General features: G+C 47.2%; 1 protein-coding gene across 7 annotated transcripts in view; it reads right to left on the bottom strand.

Annotated features, from left to right (window-relative positions):
- LOC134965968 (carnitine O-palmitoyltransferase 1, liver isoform-like) overlaps positions 1–27,637 on the bottom strand; it is a 222,365-nt gene that overhangs the window by 5,041 nt on the left and 189,687 nt on the right. For all 7 annotated transcript variants that reach the window (XM_063942409.1, XM_063942408.1, XM_063942410.1 and 4 more), the window contains exons 13-18: positions 9,537–9,653; positions 8,951–9,115; positions 5,212–5,346; positions 3,690–3,842; positions 3,491–3,604; positions 92–184 (exon numbers count right to left, since the gene is read on the bottom strand). In XM_063942409.1, the coding sequence (XP_063798479.1) occupies positions 92–184; positions 3,491–3,604; positions 3,690–3,842; positions 5,212–5,346; positions 8,951–9,115; positions 9,537–9,653 (777 nt within the window). The remainder of the gene's footprint in view (positions 1–91; positions 185–3,490; positions 3,605–3,689; positions 3,843–5,211; positions 5,347–8,950; positions 9,116–9,536; positions 9,654–27,637) is intronic.

The raw sequence follows: 27,637 nt of genomic DNA, 5'->3' as shown, positions 1-27,637 counted from the left end.
CAGATGTTTCTTGGTTGTGAACAGCTCCGTACTGATCTATGCGCCAGATTCAGGTAGAGAAATGTCTCTGGCAAGGGGTCAAGGAACTTACAGTCTCGTGGCCGGAGAATTTGCAGGACACATGGAAATTAATCAGATTTTCACCAACGATAATGTAGGAGACACCGTATCCATCATCAGCCACCTGGAAAAACAGGAAACCAATTTAGAGACACGGAGCACTGGGAACATCACTTCCTGCAACACGTGTAGCTAGCAACAGGGACAGGAGGGAAGAGTACAGCAGAAAGAGAGAAGTTACAGGAACTTTCCAGGCAATAATGCAGAGACCAGAGGTTCCCAAACGCGGTCCTCAAGGTACCATTATGGTCCAAATTTTAAAGATAACTGATTTAACCTTCTGTGCTCAGCCATGGACATCCTTAAAATCTGGACCATTAGGGTGCCTTGAGGACTGCTTTGGGAACCTGTAGCATAGACACTAAGTCACCCGTAAGCTTAATAGGAAACACAATCACTAAATTGGCATAGACTAAAAAGAGTTATCTTAATGTATAGACACTCTGGGCAGCTGCCCAGGGCCCCACAATTCTAGGGGCCTTCGAGCAGGCAAGGGCCGGGCTGGGGAAAATCTGCTCCCAAGGCTGGTGTCTCAGGAGCCTTTTGGGGGGTAGGTAAAGAATGCTGCCCGGCTACTCTGAATGGCTGTCAGCATTCTGACTGGTGGATGGCTGGAGCTAGCCACCAGAGTGCATCACTGTCTACCAGCCTCCCAGCTTGCAGCCAGCATGCTGATTGGTGGATGATAGGAGCTATCCACCAATCAGAGTGCTGACAGCCATTCACTGTATGGAAGCATGTGGAGAGACTGTGCAGGAACGCAGAAGGGGTAAGTTATGATTTTATTTATTCCCGTTTATAGGTTGGTAGGGGCCCCGGTGCACTGCATAATGTTGTTATGACGGCACTACATGGGGCAACCACAGTAAGCAACTTGTGAATGATTATCAGAGTAAAAAGAGAATAGGTTGTACAGTAGAGCTCACCCAAACTCTAGTTATAGCCCAATATTAATTCAGATCTAGTTCCACGTCACAGTACAGTTATCCACACACAGTGGGTGGACACATGTCTGAACTAATATGTAGCTTACTAACTCGCTAGGAAATAGTGGCATCAAGGAGGCACAAAGTGCCTCACACCTCACTGATGTCCCTAACTCCTAGTACTGTATGAAAGCTGCATGATGACCTAGAGAAACCATTTAAAAAAAATAAAAATGAGCTACAGTATGTAAAAAAGGAATTTATACAGCGCTAATTGACACAGAATAGTTTTCACAATATATTTGTTTAATATTCTAAAAAGTTAATTACACAATTAAAAACAATTCAACGCTAAAATATATATGGAACTTCATAAACGTGTAAGTCTCACTAATGTGACCTTGGTGTATTTAATGACCCTTTTGATTCTTGCACCAATATTAATAACGTATATACAGTCACTAATTAGGACCAAGTGAGGATGGATCATCCAAATGGATATGTTTACCAAAGCTGTGTTCCAATTGAAAGGCTCCTGTAGATACTGATTCGTACGGCAACGGCAACAGATAACGGAGTCCTGGTTCACAGTGGACAACAAGAACAGATGATGAAGTCCTGATTTTGTAAGCAGTTCTGTGTTCCAATAAATGAGATCTCCAAGAAGAAGGGTTGTAGGCAGTTGCACTGCCGGCACTGGACGCGTTTCACTGCACCAGGCAGCTTTATCAAGGGACCTTTGATAAAGCTGCCTGGTGCAGTGAAACGCGTCAGTTTGAGACCTTAGGTGGACCAATTGTGACCAGCACCACCACCATCTAAACGCTTACAGTCAGGACTCTTTGTGGATTTACCCCCTTCTGTGGACCAGGACTCCAGTGCCGGCAGTGCAACTGCCTACAACCTTTCTTCTTGGAGATCTAATTTATTGGAACACAGAACTGCTTGCCAAAATCAGGACTTCATCATCGGTTCTTGTTGTCCACTGTGAACCTGGACTCCGTTATCTGTTGCCGTTGCCATACGAATCAGTATCTACAGGAGCCTTTCAACTGGAACACAGCTTTGGTAAACATATCCATTTGGATGATCCATCCTCACTTGGTCCTAATTAGTGACTGTATATACGTTATTAATATTGGTGCAAGAATCAAAAGGGTCATTAAATACACCAAGGTCACATTAGTGAGACACACACATTTATGAAGTTCCATATATATTTTAGCGTTGAATTGTTTTTAATTGTGTAATTGACTTTTTAGAATATTAAACAAATCTATTGTGAAAACTATTCTGTGTCAATTAGCGCTGTATAAATTCCTTTTTCCCTTACCTTGGTTTCTAAGGGTTTGACTATCCCTTATCTATACAGCTGCTGGGTCAAACCACTTGTCACAGCGCCTGAATATATATACTTGTTATATATATATTCTGCAAGCTACAGTATGTAGTGGCTTTGGGAGGCAGTACATGATATGAACATGGCAGTATCCGGATGAAAGATCGGCAATGTGTACGTCAACAATGAAAAGGTCAGCATGCATTAGGTTGACACAGAACTGGTCAATACGTGTTTTTTTTTAACAATTTTAAGGTAAGTACTAGACACTAGGGGGAGGGTTAGGGTTATGCTGCCGAAGGGGACAGACAGGGTTAGGCACCAAGGGGGATGGTTAGGGTTATGCTACGGGAGGAGGTGGTTAGGTACCATGGAGGCGGGTGGTGGGGGGGAGCGGTTAGGGTTAGGCTACGGGTGGGTGTGGATAGGGTATGGCACCAAGGGAGATGGGTAGGGTTAGGCTATGGGAGTGGGTGGTTAGTGTTGGGTACTAGGGTTAGGTTTAGATTTGTGCTATAATAAAACAACATTTTTTTGACCATTTCCATGTCAACCTATTAATCCACACCCGATTAGAGCGATCCTATGTGTGCTCTCCATACAATGGTGTCTCTTCATACATGGAGCTGGAGAAAGCCACTAAAACCTGCCATGACTGTCATCTGTAGACAGCTTGGAGAACAGTCCAGGCCATGTACAGAGAGACAGGATACCAAAATGGGCAGCATTATGGCCTCACTGCATTGAACCAAGCACACTCAGACAATACTCTGCCTGCCACTTCTATGCTGGGGACTCCTGCCCGCTTACTCTGGATCAGGAAAGAAGAGTGCTTCACTCCTGATCCAGAGTAAGTGGGCAGGAGGAACCAGCCCCAAGTCACCAGCAAAGAAGTGCTGCGGCCACTACAGGGAACACTCTGAAGGAAGTGGTTCCAGGGACGGCTCCCCTACACATGGTGCACAATCAGTAATTACAGTCAGTTGGTACATTAGTATGAGTGGTTAGGAACCTCAAAATCATCCAGGAACCCCCACTACACCCACATGAGGTGGCAGAATAAGCCCATCTGGGAAAGCACTATCACAGCTTAATATTTACTTACAGGTCCAAAACCACCTCCACACGAGACGTATTCTGGATGATTGATTATATCAAACAGTTCAGCTTGCTGAATGGGGGTCTGACTGGTTGAGAGGCGCCAAGGCTCAGACAGTACCTAGGAAAATAAATGGACATTAAAGAACGCCAGCGAGACTGAAAGCAAACACTGAGAAGGGAGCAACCACATTTCAGAACTATACCTCTTTCAAGAATGGCGAATCTACTCCGAGGTATTTAGAGACTACATAGAGGCAAAAGAGATGCCGGTCAATCCCGGCTCCGGTCATTGCATTTCTGTACAGCATCTGATGTTTCTCTGCTGCGGCTTTAAAAAGTGTAATTCTCTCCTGGACCTGTGGACACGAGACACAGATCGTTAATTATAGAACCTTTACACCTAGCAGTATGCAATAGACAAAGTCTACACAAAATCACTTGGACAGAAAATGCGACTGTGAAAAAACAGGACTGGCACTAGGTAGGACAAGACCAGCAATCTTGGCCAACATCTGACTAGCGTAAAGGAGAGTGACCTACAGGGTGCACAGTCATCGACCCAGTGGCATATTTCTAATGGTTACAGTGTGTGTGGTGCACAGGGGCTGCTCGGGTCCATGGGGAACTCACCGCCATTTCTTTAGTACAAACCTCTCCGGAGTCCAGGGTCCTCTACGGCAGCCCTGCAAAATCACCGGGAAAATGGTGTGGCAGCCACTTTCCCGGGACTTTGTGCATGCGCAATCGCCGAGGAAATGTCCACTGCGCTATTTTCACGAGGACCTGCACATGTCTAGTAGACTCTAGCACCGCTCTACAGTCTACTATCTCAGAGCCAGACAATGACTAAGCTGTCCGGCTGCTGCCTAGAGAGAGTGGAGGAGTCTCAAGTTGGAGACTGCGCACAGGCCCGCCCCCCTCCTCTTAATACCCCGCTGCATTAACCAACTGCATTAATAGGGCCCCATGTTATCCAGCCGAATAGGGAAACACACATTTTTAGCCAAGTTTTATATTTAGGATTTAAATATTACAATGGATTTTATCTGCTAAAACTCTGACATTCCGTGGTGAAACCGGATAGCGAGTCACTCCTGTCTTGGCAAACAGAGCCGCCAGCATTACTAACCTAGTTTCTCACATATTAGGGGGGTGCTTAATGTCTAGTCGGAAAATCCTGCCCCATATCAGCCGGAAAATGCTCAAATGGATTAAGTTCTGGCTGGTGACTGTAGAGGGTGCCACATTAAGCTGTCTTCATTGTACTGATCCTGGCGCCATTCAAAGACATTCTTATGCTGGGTACACACTGGGCAAACGATATGATGTGAACAACTTAGTTCACAGACATATTGCGTCGGCGCTGCTGTTCAGCTATAGTGGTGCATCCGGCTACGTGTACACGGAATGCCCATACACAGGCTGCAGGGACTGGCGTCACAGCTGGGTGGGCAAATTCAAATACCAGCCCAGCTGTTACGTCAGGACAACACATTGAGCTGGTGATCAGTATGTGTTTATGCTTACCTGAATCAGCCGCTCTGCCTAATGTTTGTTTGCTGCTGAAGCCCAATGAATAATATCATTCATAAAACACCTATACAACTTTACATATATAAAGATATAGATATATCTATCACTACATCACATATACTCACAAAGAATGTCATTCAGTTACATGGACTACGTAAAGCTTTACCACAGTGGCAGAAATCTGGCACTCACTGATTTTGATGGATCCATCATGGACTTGACAAAAGTCGAGGATTCTACAGTACATGATCGCACCGTTTCCGTTCTTCCTTCTCGGAAAAGTCGCGTCATGGAAGCCTCGTATGTTAGGCAGAATTTTCCTTTGTCCTTAAATAGGAAAGGAATCATCTTAAAATGGCAAGTCTGCCTATAAGCAATGCTCTGCTGTACTGCTAACCCTAAAAGCTGCCTCTAAGCAATGCTCTGCTGTAGTGCTAACCCTAAGAGCTCAATGCTCTGCTGTAGTGCTAACCCTAAAAGCTGCCTCTAAGCAATGCTCTGCTGTAGTGCTAACCCTAAAAGCTGCCTCTAAGCAATGCTCTGCTGTACTGCTAACCCTAAAAGCTGCCTCTAAGCAATGCTCTGCTGTACTGCTAACCCTAAAAGCTGCCTCTAAGCAATGCTCTGCTGTAGTGCTATCCCTAAGAGCTCAATGCTCTGCTGTAGTGCTAACCCCAAGAGCTGCCAGTCTAAGCAATGCTCCGCTGTACTAATAACTTTAAGCACTGCCAGTCTAAGCAATGCTCTGCTGTACTGCTAACCCTAAGCATTGCCAGTCTAAGCAATGCTCTGCTGTACTGCTAACCCTAAGCATTGCCATTCTAAGCAATGCTCCGCTGTACTGCTAACCCTAAGCACTGCCAGTCTAAGCAATGCTCTGCTGTACTGCTAACCCTAAGCACTGCCAGTCTAAGCAATGCTCTGCTGTACTGCTAACCCTAAGCACTGCCAGTCTCAGCAATGCTCTGCTGTACTGCTAACCCTAAGCACTGCCAGTCTAAGCAATGCTCTGCTGTACTGCTAACCCTAAGCATTGCCAGTCTAAGCAATGCTCTGCTGTACTGCTAACCCTAAGCATTGCCATTCTAAGCAATGCTCCGCTGTACTGCTAACCCTAAACACTGCCAGTCTAAGCAATGCTCCGCTGTACTGCTAACCCTAAGCATTGCCAGTCTAAGCAATGCTCCGCTGTACTGCTAACCCTAAGCATTGCCAGTCTAAGCAATGCTCTGCTGTACTGCTAACCCTAAGCATTGCCAGTCTAAGCAATGCTCTGCTGTACTGCTAACCCTAAGCATTGCCAGTCTAAGCAATGCTCTGCTGTACTGCTAACCCTAAGCATTGCCAGTCTAAGCAATGCTCTGCTGTACTGCTAACCCTAAGCATTGCCATTCTAAGCAATGCTCCGCTGTACTGCTAACCCTAAGCACTGCCAGTCTAAGCAATGCTCCGCTGTACTGCTAACCCTAAGCATTGCCAGTCTAAGCAATGCTCTGCTGTACTGCTAACCCTAAGCATTGCCAGTCTAAGCAATGCTCTGCTGTACTGCTAACCCTAAGCATTGCCAGTCTAAGCAATGCTCTGCTGTACTGCTAACCCTAAGCACTGCCAGTCTGAGCAATGCTCTGCTGTACTGCTAACCCTAAGCATTGCCAGTCTAAGCAATGCTCTGCTGTACTGCTAACCCTAAGCATTGCCAGTCTAAGCAATGCTCTGCTGTAGTGCTAACCCTAAGCATTGCCAGTCTAAGCAATGCTCTGCTGTACTGCTAACCCTAAGCACTGCCAGTCTAAGCAATGCTCTGCTGTACTGCTAACCCTAAGCATTGCCAGTCTAAGCAATGCTCTGCTGTAGTGCTAACCCTAAGCATTGCCAGTCTAAGCTATGCTTTGCTGTATTACTTGGTACGGCATTCCTGTAGCCATATACCTTTTGAGACCTCTAAGCTCCTTATATTTCAGTCAGTGGATGGATTGTTACAAAGTGTTATTTTATCACAAGGAAATTAAACATTTTAACAATTTAAATACATTCTGGTGTACATCCGTGGTTCCCAAACTTTCTTGAATCACAGCACTCTAGAGCAATGATTTTCAACCATTTTCAACTAACGGCACACTGAACGGGATTTTTAAATTGCCAAGGCACACCATCAGTTCCCCACAACCACTACGGGGGGAGGGGGAAGGGTCAACACACATTGACCTAAACAGGAACAAAAGACATATTGGCCCCCTCAGCCATTTAAACACATTGGCCCCCACAGTAATTGCAGCACACATTGGCCCCCACAATAGTTGCAGAAAATATTGGCCCCCATGGTAATTGCAACACATAATGGCCCCCCCCTGTAATTGCAGGACACATTGGCCCCCACGGTAATTGCTGCACAAATTGGCCCGCATGGTAAATGCAGAACATACTGGCCCCTATATTAGTTACACCACACATTGGCCACCACAGTAACAATAAATAAAAATTTACAGGAACCTACTGTACTTGAGTAGGTTAGTTCTGTAGCTGTGGAGGAGGCAGGAGCTGTTTACTGTCTCCCTCCTTCAGCGTTGCAGCCAGCGGTGAGGAGCGAGGACCGAGGACACAGTAGCAGCATTCGGCCGGCAGGTGACGTGGAGGAGCACTGGGCGCGCAGGTGACGTGGAGGAGCACGCTGAGTCACGCTGCTGCTCCATACAGGTTACGGGCCAGGCTGCGTCTGGGCTACCCGGAAGAGCCCAGCACCGCCCGAGCCCGACATCGGACAATATGATTTCAAGTGAGGCAGCGGCAGGGTTATGCAGCGGGCATCTCTGGCGGCACATCTCAGAACCGCTGGCGGCACACTAGTGTGCCGCGGCACAGCGGTTGAAAAACGCTGCTCTAGAGTATCAGCATTTTGTTCATGGCACCTCTCGTTTTTTTATTAATACATTTTAAAAAAAATATAAAATTAAGTAAATTGTGTTTCCCCGTCACCATTAGGGTCAGGTATGTGGTGCTGTACAGTTGTGCTTCTGATTATCCACGTTTTATTGGCAGCCACCAGCACTGGTTTTGCCAATTACTTTGACCATAAATAATTTGATTTAGTCATGGACCACCAACCCCATCCTCCTCTACAAGAGCTTCGCGTCACCCCAGGATGTCTAGGCACACCGTTTGGGAACTACTGGTATATATATTATTTTTGTTTAATTAAAAACAGGAAAGCTGAGACAGATGGCCATGATCAGCCGCCACAGCCGGTGGGCGTTATCAGTGGGAAAGACATCGGCTGTGGCATCAGCATAAAGACGCAGTAGCAGCTGCTGCAAAAGATGGCGGTCACAGCTATGACTGGCATCCAACTATGAATCAGGCCCACTGTCTCATAGCTAGCGACCTCAGTGGTAGACAAAGAGAACTATATATATGTTATACTGCTGCGTACAGTATCTACATATAACATCTTGCAAAGCCTATAATAACAAAATTACCATTATGGAGCATCTGCATGGACATTAATAAAAAAAAAAAATCTGAATTATTCAGTATATCCACGACACCCATAGAGGGAGAATATAACCCGCAAGGGGCTTTTTAGAGCTCGCCCCGCTGCCGGCATATTGGTGGGCGGGATGCCGCTGTTGGTATACTGACACCCTAGCTGCCGGTAATTCATACTGAATCCAACAGAACGGCACAGTACCGTGACTACCAGCCATTGCGGCAGTGTTACGACACAAGGTCGGTCTGTCCGGAGATTTAATTGGTAACAGAAAATACTTACTGATTATGTGTCCTACTATTATTTGTGAACTATATTTTATATACATGAAAAAAATAAATTGCTGCATTTATGACAATATTTCCACCTTATTGCCCCATAAGTGAATCAAGTGCTTTCTGTCATTATTGGGGAAACAATTCTGGAGCATACTGACATTAGTCTCACCCTGTAGTGTGCCAGCTGCAAAGCAATCTGGATAAACGCGTCAGGACTGGTCCTACACTTCTTTATCAAACCTTTACCAAAGTCGTCAAAGGGGAAAGTATGGAAATCGACATCATCTGCTAAAGCCTGGGCGACTTTCAGGGAGCTGTGGATGACTTCACTGCACTGTAAAGGAAAGACGGAAAGATTGTGAGGATGAAAATTAATGAATGTTGAGGTTATTAGGGGATGTACTTCATTAGCCTGCAGCTGGCCTTTATCAGGCGGTGCTTACACACATCTAGGCCATAGAAGAATAAGATGAACATGAAGGTCTTTTATAAACTAGGATTAGTCACACTAAGACTAAGGGGGACATATACTAAGCGGTGATAAAAGTGGAGAAGTGAGTCAGTGGAGAAGTTGCCCATGGCAACCATCAGCATTGACGTAACATTTAAAATTTGCATACTATAACGTATACAGTACAGAGCAGCTGATTGGTTGCCATGGGCAACTTCTCCACTGGCTCCCTTCTCCACTTTTATCACTGCTTAGTACATGTCCCCCTTTATCAAGTAAAGCCGAATTCTGGAGTCTCACTGACCTCATTGGAGATTTCCCACTGCATTCTCTGAGGTAAAGGAAGTGTTGTGTCCACCTGCCCCTTGCAGTGTCCGTCTTCGTTGTACCCAAGCTGGAAGCAATCTGTAGCCAACATAGTCTAGGGGGCAAAAAGAAATCCATGAACGTAAAATGTAGTGAGAACTTCTAAAGGATCCCATTAATGTCTGTAGGTGGCTTTAAGGGCCATTAATATAGTAATATATGTTTAAACCTTGCTCCCCGGTCTACACAACAAATTAATGGGCAATATGGTAAAGCACCCCTACGCGTTTCTTCTGAAAACTTTGTCAGATGCATGCGCTTAGGGTAGCCTACCACACTGATGTTTCCCGCTTTCTGGAATCTGGGCCAGACGCATCACCAGCTATAACTCCAGTCTAGACACATAGGGTGAAATTCAAATGTTTGAAAAGTCGGTTGGGTGTCTGTTTTTTCCTGTGTATTAGATAGGAAAAAACAGACGGCCAACTGACTTTTCAAACATTTGAATCTCCCCCATAAACTGTAAATTAACAGTCAAGTCAAATACGACCTACTGACCAGGAACAGTTATTGACAGATGATGAATGCAGACCACAAATATATGAAGGGTATCTAAACAGTGAAGTTCCCCTATTCCAAGCAGTCTACAGCAAAAACTACTTATCGGAATGTCGCTAAATTTTTAATTATGTCTTAATGAGGTCATGGAAAGGAAATTCATGGCAAAAAAAATAATAATAAAAAAAAATACACAACCGGGGCGGTGTTTTTCCGCTTTTAAGGTAGCAAATTTCCTTTAGCACGTCATCCCTCTTACCACTATTTACAGTAAACTGGTGAAGTTGTGTTCTTCCCATGGCCTCATTAAGATGTACTGAAAATGTGGCAACATTCGAAAGAGGCAGAATAGGTATATAAAATTATAGATTTATAATATATATATATATATATATATATATATATATATATATATATATATATATATATATATATATATATATAACATAATCCTAAACCATTAATACAAACAAAAATGAAAAGAAAATATAACATTTACGGATAGTTATAACAGTGATTTACAAAATGGGTCGCAGGGACACACAATTCACATTATGGGGTATATGCAATTAGCGGCGAATCGCGGCAAATTATCGCCGTTTTTTAATTCGACACAATTCGACAGGTGAATTCCGGCAGGTGGCTTCCGGAATTCACCATATTCAATGAAAAACGGATTCGACAGTCCCGCGGGCGAAAAACGGCCGATTTGCCGGATTTTGCCGCGATTTGAAAAAAATGGGAAAAACCCGGAAAAAAATGGCGTGGGGTCCCCCCTCCAAAGCATAACCAGCCTCGGGCTCTTCGAGCTGGTCCTGGTTCTAAAAATGCGGGGAAAAAATTGACAGGGGATCCCCCGTATTTTTAAAACCAGCACCGGGCTCTGCGCCTGGTGCTGGTGCAAAAAATACGGGGGACAAAAAGAGTAGGGGTCCCCCGTATTTTTTACACCAGCATCGGGCTCCACTAGCTGGACAGATAATGCCACAGCCGGGGGTCACTTTTATACAGTGCCCTGCGGCCGTTGCATTAAATATCCAACTAGTCACCCCTGGCCAGGGTACCCTGGGGGAGTGGGGACCCCTTCAATCAAGGGGTCACCCCCCCAGCCACCCAAGGGCCAGGGGTGAAGCCCGAGGCTGTCCCCCCCCCATCCATTGGCTGCGGATGGGAGGCTGATAGCCTTGAGTAAAATGACAGAATATTGTTTTTTCCAATAGTACTACAAGTCCCAGCAAGCCTCCCCCGCAAGCTGGTACTTGGAGAACCACAAGTACCAGCATGCGGGAGAAAAACGGGCCCGCTGGTACCTGTAGTACTACTGGAAAAAAATACCCAAATAAAAACAGGAGACACACACCGTGACAAGTACAACTTTATTACACACTGCCGACACACATACATACTTACCTATGTTGACACGCCGACTGCCACAGTCTCCGAGGATCCGAGGGTACCTGTGAAAAAAATTATACTCACCTGCCAGTGTCCAGAGATAAATCTACGTCCAGAGATAATCCTCGTACTTGGCAAAAAAAACCCACAAACACCCGAACCACCAGACTGAAAGGGGTCCCATGTTGACACATGAGACCCCTTTCCCCGAATGCCGGGACATCACGTGACTCCTGTCACTGAGGTCCCTTCAGCCAATCAGGAAGCGCTGCTCCGTGGCGCTTACCTGATTGGCTGTGCGCGTCTAAGCTCAGACAGCCCATCGCACAGCTGCCTCCATTACTTTCAATGGTGGGAACTTTGCCGTCAGCGGTGGGGTTACCCGCGGTCAGCCGCTGACCGCGGGTGACCCCACCACTAACCGCAAAGTTCCCACCATTGAATATAATGGAGGGAGCTGTGCGATGCGCTGACAGCTCAGACGCGCACAGAGCCAATCAGCAGAGTGCACGGACGTTGCGCTCGCTGATTGGCTTACGAGACCTTTCAGTGACAGCAGTCACGGGGGGGTCCCTCTGCATTCGGGGAAAGGGGTCCCATGTGTCAACATGGAACCCCTTTCAGTTCGCTGGTCGGGTGTTCGATTTCTTTTTTTGACAAGTACGTGGATTTATCTCTGGACCATGGATCAGATGAGTATAAATAAGATTTTACTCACCGGTAAATCTATTTCTCGTAGTCCGTAGTGGATGCTGGGAACTCCGTAAGGACCATGGGGAATAGCGGGCTCCGAAGGAGGCTGGGCACTCTAGAAAGATTTATGACTACCTGGTGTGCACTGGCTCCTCCCACTATGACCCTCCTCCAAGCCTCAGTTAGGACACTGTGCCCGGACGAGCTGACATAATAAGGAAGGATTTTGAATCCCGGGTAAGACTCATACCAGCCACACCAATCACACCGTACAACTCGTGATACTATATCCAGTTTGACAGTATGAAAACAACTGAGCCTCTCAACAGATGGCTCAACAATAACCCTTTAGTTAGCAATAACTATTTACAAGTATTGCAGACAATCCGCACTTGGGATGGGCGCCCAGCATCCACTACGGACTACGAGAAATAGATTTACCGGTGAGTAAAATCTTATTTTCTCTGACGTCCTAGTGGATGCTGGGAACTCCGTAAGGACCATGGGGATTATACCAAAGCTCCCAAACGGGCGGGAGAGTGCGGATGACTCTGCAGCACCGAATGAGAGAACTCAAGGTCCTCCTCAGCCAGGGTATCAAATTTGTAGAATTTTGCAAACGTGTTTGCCCCTGACCAAGTAACAGCTCGGCAAAGTTGTAAAGCCGAGACCCCTTGGGCTTTCACTGATTTAGGATGCGGCAGTCCAGCCGCAGAATGCGCCTGCTGAATCGTGTCACAGATCCAGCGAGCGATAGTCTGCTTAGAAGCAGGAGCACCCAGCCTGTTGGGTGCATACAGGATAAATAGCGAGTCAATTTTCCTGACTCTAGCTGTCCTGGAAACATAATTTTTCAAGGCCCTGACTACGTCCAGTAATTTGGAATCCTCCAAGTCCCTAGTAGCCGCAGGCACCACAATAGGTTGGTTCAAGTGAAAAACTGATACCACCTTAAGGAGAAACTGGGGACGAGTCCTCAATTCTGCCCTATCCATATGGAAAATCAGATAAGGACTTTTATATGACAAAGCCGCCAATTCTGATACACGCCTGGCCGAAACCAAGGCCAATAACATGACCACTTTCAACGTGAGATATTTCAGATCCACGGTCTTTAGTGGTTCAAACCAATGTGATTTTAAGAAACTCAACACCACGTTGAGATCCCAAGGTGCCACTGGAGGCACAACTGGGGGCTGAATATGCAGCACTCCTTTTACAATGTCTGAACTTCAGGTACTGAAGCTAATTTTTTTTTTTGGAAGAAAATCGACAGAGCCGAGATCTGTATCTTAATGTAGCCTAATTTTAGGCCCATAGACACTCCTGCTTGTAGGAAATGCAGAAATCGACCTAGTTGAAATTCCTCTGTTGCGGCCTTTTTTGGCCTCACACCAAGCAACATATTTCCGCCATATGCGGTGATAATGTTTTGCAGTAACATCTTTCCTGGCTTGAATCAGCGTAGGAATGACTTCCTCCGGAATGCCCTTTTCCTTTAGGATCCGGCGTTCAACCGCCATGCCATCAAAACGTAGCCGCGGTAAGTCTTGGAACAGACAGGGCCCCTGCTGCAGCAGGTCCTGTCTGAGCGGCAGAGGCCATGGGTCCTCTGATATATAGTTTCTTGAAGTTCTGGGTACCAGGCTCTTCTTGGCCAATCCGGAACCACGAGTATCGTTCTTACTCCTCGCCTTCTTATTATTCTCAGTACCTTTGGTATGAGAGGCAGAGGGGGGAACACATAAACCGACTGGTACACCCACGGTGTTACCAGAGCGTCCACAGCTATCGCCTGAAGGTCCCTTGACCTGGCGCAATATCTTTTATAGCTTTTTGTTGAGGCGGGACGCCTTCATGTCCACCTGTGGCCTTTCCCAATGGTGTACAATCCTTTGGAAGACTTCTGGATGAAGTCCCCACACTCTCGGGTGGAAGTCGTGTCTGCTGAGAAGATCTGCTTCCCAGTTGTCCACTCCGGGAATGAACACTGCTGACAGTGCTAACACATGATTTTCCGCCCATCGGAGAATCCTTGTGGCTTCTGCCATCGCCATCCTGCTTCCTGTGCCGCCCTGTTGGTTTACATGGGCGACTGCCGTGATGTTTCCTGATTGGATCAGGACCGGCTGGTTTTGAAGCAGAGGCCTTGCCTGACTTAGGGCATTGTAAATGGCCCTCTGTTCCAGAATATTTATGTAGGGAAGTCACCTGACTTGACCAAAGTCCCTGGAAGGTTCTTCCCTGTGTGACTGCCCCCCAGCCTCAAAAGGCTGGCATCCATGGTCACTAGGACCTAGTCCTGTATGTCGAACCTGCGGCCCTCTTGAAGATGGGCACTCTGCAGCCACTACAGTAGAGATACCCTGGTCCTTGGAGACAGGGTTATCAGCCTAATGCATCTGAAGATGCGACCCGGACCACTTGTCTAACAGGTCCCCCTGAAAAGTTCTTGCATGGAACCTGCCAAATGGGATTGCTTCGTAGGAAGCTATTATTTTTCCCAGGACTCGCGTGCAATGATGCACCGATAACTGTTTTGGCTTCAGGAGGTCTCTGACTAGAGATGACCGCTCCTTGGCTTTCTCCTCCTGGAGAAACACTTATTTCTGGTCTGTGTCCAGAACCATCCCCAGGAACAGTAGACGTGTCGTAGGAACCAGCTGTGACTCTGGACTGTTTAGAATCCAACCGTGCTGTTGTAGCACTTTCCAAAATAGTGCTACCCCGACTAGCAACTGCTCCTTGGACCTCGCCCTTATAAGGAGATTGTCCAAGTACGGGATAATTAAAAAACTCCCCTTTTCGAAGGAGTATCATCATTCCGGCCATTACCATGGTAACACCCTCGGTGCCATGTACAGTCCAAACGGCAGAGTCTGGACTTGGTAATGGTAATCCTGTACCACAATCTGAGGTACTCCTGGCGAGGATAGTAAATAGGGACATGCAGGTAAGCATCCTTGATGTCCCGGGATACCATGTAATCCCCCTCGTCCAGGCTTGCAATAACCGCCCTGAGCGATTCCATCTTGAACTTGAATTTTTTTATGTATGTGTTCAAGGATTTTAAATATAAAAAAGGGTCACACCGAACCATGCGGTTTCGGTACCCCAACCCGTGTGGAATAGTAACCCCGTCATTGTTGGAGTAGGGGCACCTTAAGTATTACCTGCTGGGAATACAGCTTATTAATTGCCTCTAGCACAGCCTCCCTGCCTGAGGGAGTTGTCGGCAAGGCATATTTGAGGAAACGGCGGGGGGAAGACATATCGAATTTCAGCTTGTACCCCTGAAATACTACTTGAATGAAACAGGGATCCACCTGTGAGCGAGCCCACTGATCGCTGAAATTTTTGAGACGGCCCCCCACCGTACCTGGCTACACCTGTGGAGCCCCCGCGTCATGCTGTGGACTCAGAGGAAGCGAGAGAAGAATTATGATTCTGGGAACAGGCTGACTGGTGCAGCTTTTTCCCTCTTCCCTTGTCTCTGTACAGAAAGGAAGCGCCTTTGACCCGCTTGCTTTTCTGAAGCCGAAAGGACTGTACCTGATAATACAGTGCTTTCTTAGTCTGTGAGGAAAATTGAGGTAAAAATATTTCTTCCCAGCTGTTGCTGCGGATACGAGGTCCCAGAGACCATCCCCAAATAATTCCTCACCCTTATAAGGCAGAATCTCTATGCGCCTTTTAAGGTCAGCATCACCTGTCCAGTGACAGGTCTCTAATACCCTCCTGACAGAATGGACATTACATTCATTTTGGATGCCAGCCGGCAAAATATCCCTCTGTGCATCCCTCATATATAAGACGACGTCTTTAATATGTGCTCATGTTAGCAAACTAGTATGTTTGACAGGGTCACCGACCACGCTGCAGCAGCACGCTCTGCAGGTTTCAGTCTAGTACCTGAGTGTGTAAATACAGACTTCAGGATAGCCTCCTGCTTTTTATCAACAGGTACCTTCAAAGTGGCCGTTCCTCAAACGGCAGTGCCAAACCTATTTTGACAACCGTGTGAGCGCCTTATCCACCCTAGGGGATATCTCCCAGCGTAACTTATCCTCTAGCGGGAAAAGGTACGCCATCAGTAACTTTTTAGAAATTACCAGTTTCTTATCAGGGGGAACCCACGCTTTTCACACACTTCATTCATTCATCTGATGGGGGAACAAAACACTACCTGCTTTTTCTCCCCAAACATAGAAACCCATTTTTAGAGGTTAATGTCAGAAATGTGTAACACATTTTTTATTGCCGGGATCAAGTCACGGATGTTCCTAGTGGATTGTGTATATGTCTCAACCTTGTCGACACTGGAGTCAGACTCCGTGTCGACATCTGTGTCTGCCATCTGAATGAGCGGGCGTTTTTGAGCCCCTGATGGCCTTTGAGACGCCTGGGCAGGCACGGGCTGAGAAGCCGGCTGTCCCACAGCTGTTACGTCATCCACCCTTTTATGTAAGGAGTTGACACTGTCGGTTAATACCTTTTACCTAACCATCCACTCTGGTGTCGGCCCCACAGGGGGCGACATCACATTTATCGGCATCTGCTCCGTCACTATATAAGCCTCCTCCTCAAACATGTCGACACAGCTGTACCGACACACCGCACACACACAGGGAATGCTCTGACTGAGGACAGGACCCACAAAGCCCTTTGGGGAGACAGAGAGAGAGTATGCCAGCACACACCAGAGCGCTATATAATGTGGGGATTAACACTATAACTGAGTGAATTTTCCCCCATAGCTGCTTGTATATACAATATTGCGCCTAAATTTAGTGCCCCCCCTCTCTTTTTAACCCTTTGAGCCTGAAAACTACAGGGGAGAGCCTGGGGAGCTTTCTTCCAGTTGCACTGTGAAGAGAAAATGGCGCCAGTGTGTCTGAGGGAGATAGCTCTGCCCCTTTTCCGCAGCCTATTCTCCCGCTTTTTTCTGGATTCTGGCAGGGATATTTACCACATATATAGCCTCTGGGGCTATATATTGTGGTATTTTTGCCAGCCAAGGTGTTTTTATTGCTGCTCAGGGCACCCCCCCCAAGCGCCCTGCACCCTCAGTGACCGGAGTGTGAAGTGTGCATGAGGAGCAATGGCGCACAGCTGCAGTGCTGTGCGCTACCTTGGTGAAGACTGATGTCTTCTGCCGCCGATTTTCCGGACCTCTTCTTGCTTCTGGCTCTGTAAGGGGGACGGCGGCGCGGCTCCGGGACCGAACACCAAGGACTGGGCCTGCGGTCGATCCCTCTGGAGCTAATGGTGTCCAGTAGCCTAAGAAGCCCAATCCGGCTGCAAGCAGGCGAGTTCGCTTCTTCTCCCCTTAGTCCCTCGCTGCAGTGAGCCTGATGCCAGCAGGTCTCACTGAAAATAAAAAACCTAATTCTATACTTTCTTTCTAGAGGCTCAGGAGAGCCCCTAGTGTGCATCCAACCTCGGCCGGGCACAAGATCTAACTGAGGCTTGGAGGAGGGTCATAGTGGGAGGAGCCAGTGCACACCAGGTAGTCATAAATCTTTCTAGAGTGCCCAGCCTCCTTCGGAGCCCGCTATTCCCCATGGTCCTTACGGAGTTCCCAGCATCCACTAGGACGTCAGAGAAATTATCTTTTATTTTCAGGTACCCGTGGATTCTACTTGGAGAAGAGGACCGACTGCTTCGTGTCAACATAGGTAAGTATGTATATGTATCGGCAGTGTGTAATAAAGTTGTACTTGTCACGGTGTGTGTCTCCTGTTTTTATTTGGGTATTTTTTCCCCAGTAGTACTACAGGTACCAGCGGGCCCGGTTTTCCTCCGCATGCTGGTACTTGTGGTTCTCCAAGTACCAGCTTGCGGGGGAGGCTTGCTGGGACTTGTAGTACTATTGGAAAAAACAATATTCTGTCATTTTACTCAAGGCTATCAGCCCCCCATCCGCAGCCCTTGGATGGGGGGGGGGGACAGCCTCGGGCTTCACCCCTGGCCCTTGGGTGGCTGGGGGGGGGGACCCCTTGATAGAAGGGGTCCCCACTCCCCCAGGGTACCCCGGCCAGGGGTGACTAGTTGGATATTTAATGCCACGGCCGCAAGGCACTGTATAAAAGTGACCCCCGGCTGTGGCATTATCTGTCCAGCTAGTGGAGTCCGATGCTGGTGTAAAAAATACGGGGGACCCCTACTCTTTTTGTCCCCCGTATTTTTTGCACCAGGCGCAGAGCCCGGTGCTGGTTTTAAAAATACGGGGGATCCCCTGTCAATTTCCCCCCCGCATTTTTAGAACCAGGACCAGCTCGAAGAGCCCGAGGCTGGTTATGCTTTGGAGGGGGGACCCCACGCCATTTTTTTTCTGAATTTTACCATTCCATCTAAAAAAGAATAATAAAAAAAATATTATTTTAAAAAAATAAGAATTTACTTACCGATAATTCTATTTCTCGGAGTCCGTAGTGGATGCTGGGGTTCCTGAAAGGACCATGGGGAATAGCGGCTCCGCAGGAGACAGGGCACAAAAAAGTAAAGCTTTTACCAGATCAGGTGGTGTGCACTGGCTCCTCCCCCTATGACCCTCCTCCAGACTCCAGTTAGGTACTGTGCCCGGACGAGCGTACACAATAAGGGAGGCAATTTGAATCCCGGGTAAGACTCATACCAGCCACACCAATCACACCGTACAACTTGTGATCTAAACCCAGTTAACAGTATGATAACAGAAAGAGCCTCTTAAAGATGGCTCCTTAACAATATAACCCGAATTTGTTAACAATAACTATGTACAGTATTGCAGATAATCCGCACTTGGGATGGGCGCCCAGCATCCACTACGGACTCCGAGAAATAGAATTATCGGTAAGTAAATTCTTATTTTCTCTATCGTCCTAAGTGGATGCTGGGGTTCCTGAAAGGACCATGGGGATTATACCAAAGCTCCCAAACGGGCGGGAGAGTGCGGATGACTCTGCAGCACCGAATGAGAGAATTCCAAGTCCTCTTTTGCCAGGGTATCAAATTTGTAGAATTTTACAAACGTGTTTTCCCCCGACCACGTAGCTGCTCGGCAGAATTGTAATGCCGAGACCCCTCGGGCAGCCGCCCAAGATGAGCCCACCTTCCTTGTGGAATGGGCCTTAACAGATTTAGGCTGTGGCAGGCCTGCCACAGAATGAGCAAGTTGAATTGTGTTACAAATCCAACGAGCAATCGTCTGCTTAGAAGCAGGGGCACCCAACTTGTTGGGTGCATATAGTATCAACAGCGAGTCAGATTTTCTGACTTCAGCCGTCCTTGAAATGTATATTTTTAAGGCTCTGACAACGTCCAACAACTTGGAGTCCTCCAAGTCGCCAGTGGCCGCAGGCACCACAATAGGTTGGTTCAGGTGAAACGCTGATACCACCTTAGGGAGAAAATGCGGACGAGTCCTCAGTTCTGCCCTATCCGAATGGAAGATTAGATAAGGGCTTTTATAAGATAAAGCCGCCAATTCAGATACTCTCCTGGCGGAAGCCAGGGCCAGTAACATAGTCACTTTCCATGTGAGATATTTAAAATCCACCTTTTTCAATGGTTCAAACCAATGGGATTTGAGGAAATCTAAAACTACATTTAGATCCCACGGTGCCACCGGAGGCACCACAGGAGGCTGTATATGCAGTACTCCTTTAACAAAAGTCTGTACCTCAGGAACTGAGGCCAATTCTTTTTGGAAGAATATTGACAGGGCCGAAATTTGAACCTTAATAGATCTCAATTTGAGACCCATAGACAATCCTGATTGTAGGAAATGTAGGAAACGACCCAGTTGAAATTCCTCCGTCGGAACACTCCGATCCTCGCACCACGCGACATATTTTCGCCAAATGCGGTGATAATGTTTCGCGGTGACTTCCTTCCTTGCCTTAATCAAGGTAGGAATGACTTCTTCTGGAATGCCTTTCCCTTTTAGGATCTGGCGTTCAACCGCCATGCCGTCAAACGCAGCCGCGGTAAGTCTTGAAAGAGACAGGGACCCTGTTGTAGCAGGTCCCTTCTCAGAAGTAGAGGGCACGGGTCGTCCGTGACCAACTCTTGAAGTTCCGGGTACCAAGTCCTTCTTGGCCAATCCGGAGCCACTAGTATTGTTCTTACTCCTCCTCACCGTATAATCTTCAATACCTTTGGTATGAGAGGCAGAGGAGGAAACACATATACTGATTTGTACACCCAAGGTGTTACCAGTGCGTCCACAGCTATTGCCTGTGGATCTCTTGACCTGGCGCAATACTTGTCCAGTTTCTTGTTGAGGCGAGACGCCATCATGTCTACCATTGGTCTTTCCCAACAGTTTATTAGCATGTGGAAGACTTCTGGATGAAGACCCCCCTCTCCCGGGTGAATATCGTGTCTGCTGAGGAAGTCTGCTTCCCAGTTGTCCACGCCCGGGAAGAACACTGCTGACAGTGCTATTACGTGATTCTCCGCCCAGCGAAGAATCTTGGCAGCTTCTGCCATTGCACTCCTGCTTCTTGTGCCGCCCTGTCTGTTTACATGGGCGACCGCCGTGATGTTGTCCGACTGAATCAACACCGGTTTTCCTTGCAGGAGTGGTTCCGCCTGGCTTAGAGCATTTTAGATTGCTCTTAGTACCAGAATGTTTATGTGAAGAGACTTTTCCAGGTTCGTCCATACCCCCTGGAAGTTTCTTCCTTGTGTGACTGCTCCCCAACCTCTCAGGCTGGCGTCCGTGGTCACCAGGATCAAATCCTGTATGCCGAATCTGCGGCCCTCCAATAGATGAGCCTTTTGCAACCACCACAGAAGATATACCCTTGTCCTTGGCGACAGGGTTATTCGCAGGTGCATCTGAGGATGCGACCCTGACCATTTGTCCAACAGATCCCTTTGGAAAATTCTTGCATGGAATCTGCCGAATGGAATTGCTTCGTAAAAAGCCACCATTTTTCCCAGGACTCTTGTGCATTGATGTACAGACACCTTTCCTGGTTTTAGGAGGTTCCTGACAGGTCGGATAACTCCTTGGCTTTTTCCTCGGGAAGAAAAACCTTTTTCTGAACCGTGTCCAGAATCATCCCTAGGAACAGCAGACGTATCGTCGGAAAACAGCTGCGATTCTTGGAATATTTAGAATCCAGTCGTGCCGTCGAAGAACTACTTTAGATAGTGCTCTTCCGACCTCCAACTGTTCTCTGGAACTTGCCCTTTTTAGGTCGTGCAAGTAAGGGATAATTTAGATGCCTTTTTTCTTTGAAGAAACATCTTTTCGGCCATTACCTTGGTAAAAAGGCCCGGGGTGCCGTGGATAATTCAAACGGCATCGTCTGAAACTGATATTGACAGTTCTGTACCACGAACCAGAGGTACCCTTGATGAGAAGGACAAAATTTGGACATGGAGGTAATCCTTGATGTCCAGGGACACCATATAGTCCCCTTTTTTCCGGTTCGCTATCACTGCTCTGAGTGACTTTATCTCGATTTGAACCTTTTATGTAAGTGTTCAAAACATTTTAGATTTAGACTATGTGTCACCAAGCCGTCTGGCTTCAGTACCACAATATAGTGTGGAAAAATAATACCCTTTTCCTTGTCGTAGGAGGGGTACTTTGATTATCACCTGCTGGATATACAGCTTGTGAATTGTTTCCAATGCTGCCTCCCTGTCGGAGGGAGCCGTTGGTAAAGCAGACTTCAGGAACCTGCGAGGAGAAGATGTCTCGACTCTCCAATCTTTACCCCTGGGATAATACTCGTACGATCTAGGGGTCAACTTGCGAGTGATCCCACTGCGCCCTGAGACTCTTGAGACTACCCCCCCACCTTGAGTCCGCTTGCACGGCCCCAGCGTCATGCTGAGGACTTGGCAGACGCGGTGGAGGGCTTCTTTTCCTGGGAAAGGGCTGCCTGCTGCAGTCTACTTCCCTTACCTCTATGTCTGGGCAGATATGACTGGCCTTTTGCCTGCATGCCCTCATGGGAAAGGAAAGATTGAGGCTGAAAAGACGGTGTCTTTTTTAGCTGAGATGTAACTTGGGGTAAAAAAGGTTGGATTTCCCAGCTGTTGCTGTGGTCCCCAGGTCCGATGGACCGACCCCCAAATAACTCCTTCCCTTTATACAGCAATACTTCCATCTGCCGTATGGGATCTGTATCACCTGACCGCTGTCGTGTCCCTGACATCTTCTGGGAGATATGGACAACGCACTTATCTTGATGCCAGAGAGCAAATATCCCTCTGTGCATCTCACATACATATATATAGAATGCATCCTATTAAATGCTCTACATGAATAAAATATTTTCAGTCAGGGAATCCGACCAAGCCAACCCAGCACTGCATCTCCAGGCTGATGGCGATCGCTGGTCGCAGTATAACCACCGTATGTGTGTATATACTTTTTAGGATATTTTTCCAGCTTCCTATCAGCTGGCTCCTTGAGGGCGGCCGTATCTGGAGACGGTAACGCCACTTGATAAGCGTGTGAGCGCCTTATCACCCTAAGGGGTGTTTCCCAACGTACCCTAATTTCTGGCGGGAAAGGGTATAACGCCAATATTTGCTATCGGGGTAACCCTACGCATCATCACACACTTCATTTTATTTTATCTGATTCAGGAAAAACTACAGGTAGTTTTTTCACTCCCACATAATACCCTTTCTTGTGGTACTTGTAGTATCAGAAACACGTAACACCTCCTTCATTGCCCTTAACGTGTGGCCCTAATGAGAAATACGTTTGTTTATTCACCGTCGACACTGTATTCAGTGTCCGTGTCTGTGTCTGTGTCGACCGACTGAGGTAAATGGGCGTTTTTAAAACCCCTGACGGTGTTTCTGAGACGCCTGGACCGGTCCTAATAGATTGTCGGCCGTCTCATGTCGTCAACCGACCTTGCAGCGTGTTGACATTCTCACGTAATTCTCTAAATAAGCCATCCATTCCGGTGTCGACTCCCTAGAGAGTGACATCACCATTACAGGCAATTTCTCCGCCTCCTCACCAACATCGTCCTCATACATGTCGACACACACGTACCGACACACAGCACACACACCGGGAATGCTCTGACAGAGGACAGGACCCACTAGCCCTTTGGGGAGACAGAGGGAGAGTCTGCCAGCACACACCAAAAACGCTATAATTATATAGGGACAACCTTATATAAGTGTTTCTCCCTTATAGCATCTTTTATATATAATATCGCCAAAATCAGTGCCCCCCCTCTCTGTTTTAACCCTGTTTCTGTAGTGCAGTGCAGGGGAGAGCCTGGGAGCCTTCTCTCCAGCTTTTCTGTGAGAGAAAATGGCGCTGTGTGCTGAGGAGATAGGCCCCGCCCCTTTTTCGGCGGGCTCGTCTCCCGCTATTTTTGAAGTTAGGCAGGGGTTAAATATCTCCATATAGCCTCTGTGGGCTATATGTGAGGTATTTTTTGCCTCTAATAAGGTTTTTATTTGCCTCTCAGAGCGCCCCCCCCAGCGCTCTGCACCCTCAGTGACTGTTGTGTGAAGTGTGCTGAGAGGAAAATGGCGCACAGCTGCAGTGCTGTGCGCTACCTTTATGAAGACTCAGGAGTCTTCAGCCGCCGATTTTGGACCTCTTCTCTCTTCAGCGTCTGCAAGGGGGCCGGCGGCGCGGCTCCGGTGACCATCCAGGCTGTACCTGTGATCGTCCCTCTGGAGCTAGTGTCCAGTAGCCAAGCAGCAAATCCACTCTGCACGCAGGTGAGTTCACTACTTCTCCCCTAAGTCCCTCGTTGCAGTGATCCTGTTGCCAGCAGGACTCACTGTAAAGTAAAAAACCTAAGCTAAACTTTCTCTAAGCAGCTCTTTAGGAGAGCCACCTAGATTGCACCCTTCTCGTTCGGGCACAAAATCTAACTGGAGTCTGGAGGAGGGTCATAGGGGGAGGAGCCAGTGCACACCACCTGATCTGGTAAAAGCTTTACTTTTTTGTGCCCTGTCTCCTGCGGAGCCGCTATTCCCCATGGTCCTTTCAGGAACCCCAGCATCCACTTAGGACGATAGAGAAATATATAAACAATACTTGTGCCTCCAAAAAAGACAAACCAAGTACCTAATCCCTTCTAATATAAATAGATATGCTATTATCAATAAAAAAAACACAAAAAAAAACCATGTTTTAAATTTTTTTTATTAGTTTCACCCACCAAAGTGTGGCGGATTGAAAATGTCGAATTTACTGTCTAAAAGCACTGTTGTCGAATTTCCAAACTTCAATTGAATACACTTTGGTCGAATTGCAGCACTTGTATCATTGCAGAAAAGTCGAATTTGACAAAAGTCGAATTTCAAAAAGTCGAATTTTGAAAGTCCGTTTTTTTGGACGAAAATCACTGAATTGCATTGACGATTTTTTTTTGGGGGGCGAAAAATTCCCGAAATTCGACAATTTCGGGAATTCGACCGCAATTGCATATACCCCTATAAATACTAGAACCTAGCAGAAACTTGATAATACAGTATACACAGTAGGCTATATTGAGCATTGCAGCCAAACGAACACAGGATTTTCCCTTCATTTCTATTAACGTCTAGATTAGACCTATGTATATAAACATAATTAAAGTATGAGTTTTCAATCCTTGTTAAAATAAGAATTTACTTACCGATAATTCTATTTCTCGGAGTCCGTAGTGGATGCTGGGGTTCCTGAAAGGACCATGGGGAATAGCGGCTCCGCAGGAGACAGGGCACAAAAGTAAAGCTTTCCGATCAGGTGGTGTGCACTGGCTCCTCCCCCTATGACCCTCCTCCAAGCCAGTTAGGTACTGTGCCCGGACGAGCGTACACAATAAGGGAGGAATTTTGAATCCCGGGTAAGACTCATACCAGCCACACCAATCACACCGTACAACTTGTGATCTAAACCCAGTTAACAGTATGATAACAGCGGAGCCTCTGAAAAGATGGCTCACAACAATAATAACCCGATTTTTGTAACTATGTACAAGTATTGCAGATAATCCGCACTTGGGATGGGCGCCCAGCATCCACTACGGACTCCGAGAAATAGAATTATCGGTAAGTAAATTCTTATTTTCTCTATCGTCCTAGTGGATGCTGGGGTTCCTGAAAGGACCATGGGGATTATACCAAAGCTCCCAAACGGGCGGGAGAGTGCGGATGACTCTGCAGCACCGAATGAGAGAACTCCAGGTCCTCCTTAGCCAGGGTATCAAATTTGTAGAATTTAGCAAACGTGTTTGCCCCTGACCAAGTAGCTGCTCGGCAAAGTTGTAAAGCCGAGACCCCTCGGGCAGCCGCCCAAGATGAGCCCACCTTCCTTGTGGAATGGGCATTTACATATTTTGGCTGTGGCAGGCCTGCCACAGAATGTGCAAGCTGAATTGTATTACACATCCAACTAGCAATAGTCTGCTTAGAAGCAATAGCACCCAGTTTGTTGGGTGCATACAGGATAACAGCAAGTCAGTTTTCCTGACTCCAGCCGTCCTGGAACATATTTTCAGGGCCCTGACAACATCTAGCAACTTGGAGTCCTCCAAGTCCCTAGTAGGTGCAAGGCACCACAATAAGCTGGTTCAGGTGAAACACTGACACCACCTTTAGGGAGAGAACTGGGGACGAGTCCGCAGCTCTGCCCTGTCCGAATGGACAAACAGATATGGGCTTTTTTGAGAAAAAACCACCAATTTGACACTCGCCTGGTCCAGGCCAGGGCCAAGAGCATGGTCACTTTTCATGTGAGATGCTTCAAATTCACAGATTTGACTGGTTTTAAACCAATGTGATTTGAGGAATCCCAGAACTACGTTGAGATCCCACAGTGCCACTGGAGGCACAAAAGGGGGTTGTATATGCAATACTCCCTTGACAAACTTCTGGACTTCAGGAACTGAAGCCAATTCTTTCTGGAAGAAAATCGACAGGGCCGAAATTTGAACCTTAATGGACCCCAATTTGAGGCCCATAGACACTCCTGTTTGCAGGAAATGCAGGAAACGACCGAGTTGAAATTTCTTTGTGGGGCCTTCCTGGCCTCACACCACGCAACATATTTTCGCCACATGTGGTGATAATGTTGTGCGGTCACCTCCTTTCTGGCTTTGACAAGGGTAGGAATGACCTCTTCCGGAATGCCTTTTTCCCTTAGGATCCGGCTTTCCACCGCCATGCCGACAAACGCAGCTGCGGTAAGTCTTGGAACAGACATGGTACTTGCTGAAGCAAGTCCCTTCTTAGCGGCAGAGGCCATAAGACCTCTGTAAGCATCTCTTGAAGTTATGGGTACCAAGTCCTTCTTGGCCAATCCGGAGCCATGAGTATAGTTCTTACTCCTCTACGTCTTCTAATTCTCAGCACCTTAGGTATGAGAAGCAGAGGAGGGAACACATACACCGACTGGTACACCCACGGTGTTACCAGAACGTCCACAGCTATTGCCTGAGGGTCTCTTGACCTGGCGCAATACCTGTCCCGTTTTTTGTTCAGACGGGACGCCATCATGTCCACCTTTGGTATTTCCCAACGGTTTACAATCATGTGGAAAAAACTTCCCGATGAAGTTTTCACTCTCCCGGGTGGAGGTCGTGCCTGCTGAGGAAGTCTGCTTCCCAGTTTCCATTCCCGGGATGAAACACTGCTGACAGTGCTATCACATGATTTTTCGCCCAGCGAAAAGTCCTTGCAGTTTTTGCCATTGCCCTCCTGCTTCTTGTGTCGCCCTGTCTGTTTACGTGGGCGACTGCCGTGATGTTTTTCCCACTGGATCAATACCGGCTGACCTTGAAGCAGAGGTCTTGCTAAGCTTAGAGCATTATAAATTTACCCTTAGCTCCAGTATATTTATGTGGAGAAAAGTCTCCAGACTTGATCACACTCCCTGGAAATTTTTTCCTTGTGTGACTGCTCCCCAGCCTCTCGGGCTGGGCTCCGTGGTCACCAGCATCCAATCCTGAATGCCGAATCTGCGGCCCTCTAGAAGATGAGCACTCTATAACCACCACAGGAGAGACACCCTTGTCCTTGGATATAGGGTTATCCGCTGATGCATCTGAAGATGCGATCCGGACCATTTGTCCAGCAGATCCCACTGAAAAGTTCTTGCGTGAAATCTGCCGAATGGAATTGCTTCGTAGGAAGCCACCATTTTTACCAGGACCCTTGTGCAATGATGCACTGTTTTTAGGAGGTTCCTGACTAGCTCGGATAACTCCCTGGCTTTCTCTTCCGGGAGAAACACCTTTTTCTGGACTGTGTCCAGAATCATCCCTAGGCACAGCAGACGTGTCGTCGGGATCAGCTGCGATTTTGGAATATTTAGAATCCACCCGTGCTGTTGTAGCAGTATCCGAGATAGTGCTACTCCGACCTCCAACTGTTCCCTGGACTATGCCCTTATCAGGAGATCGTCCAAGTAAGGGATAATTAAGACGCCTTTTCTTCGAAGAAGAATCATCATTTCGGCCATTACCTTGGTAAAGACCCGGG

The sequence above is a fragment of the Pseudophryne corroboree genome, chromosome 10 (genome assembly GCF_028390025.1).
Source record: "Pseudophryne corroboree isolate aPseCor3 chromosome 10, aPseCor3.hap2, whole genome shotgun sequence".
NCBI classification, from domain to species: Eukaryota; Metazoa; Chordata; class Amphibia; order Anura; family Myobatrachidae; genus Pseudophryne; species Pseudophryne corroboree.
Note: the sequence above shows the minus strand (reverse complement) of the source record. Positions and strands in the feature narration are given on the sequence as shown.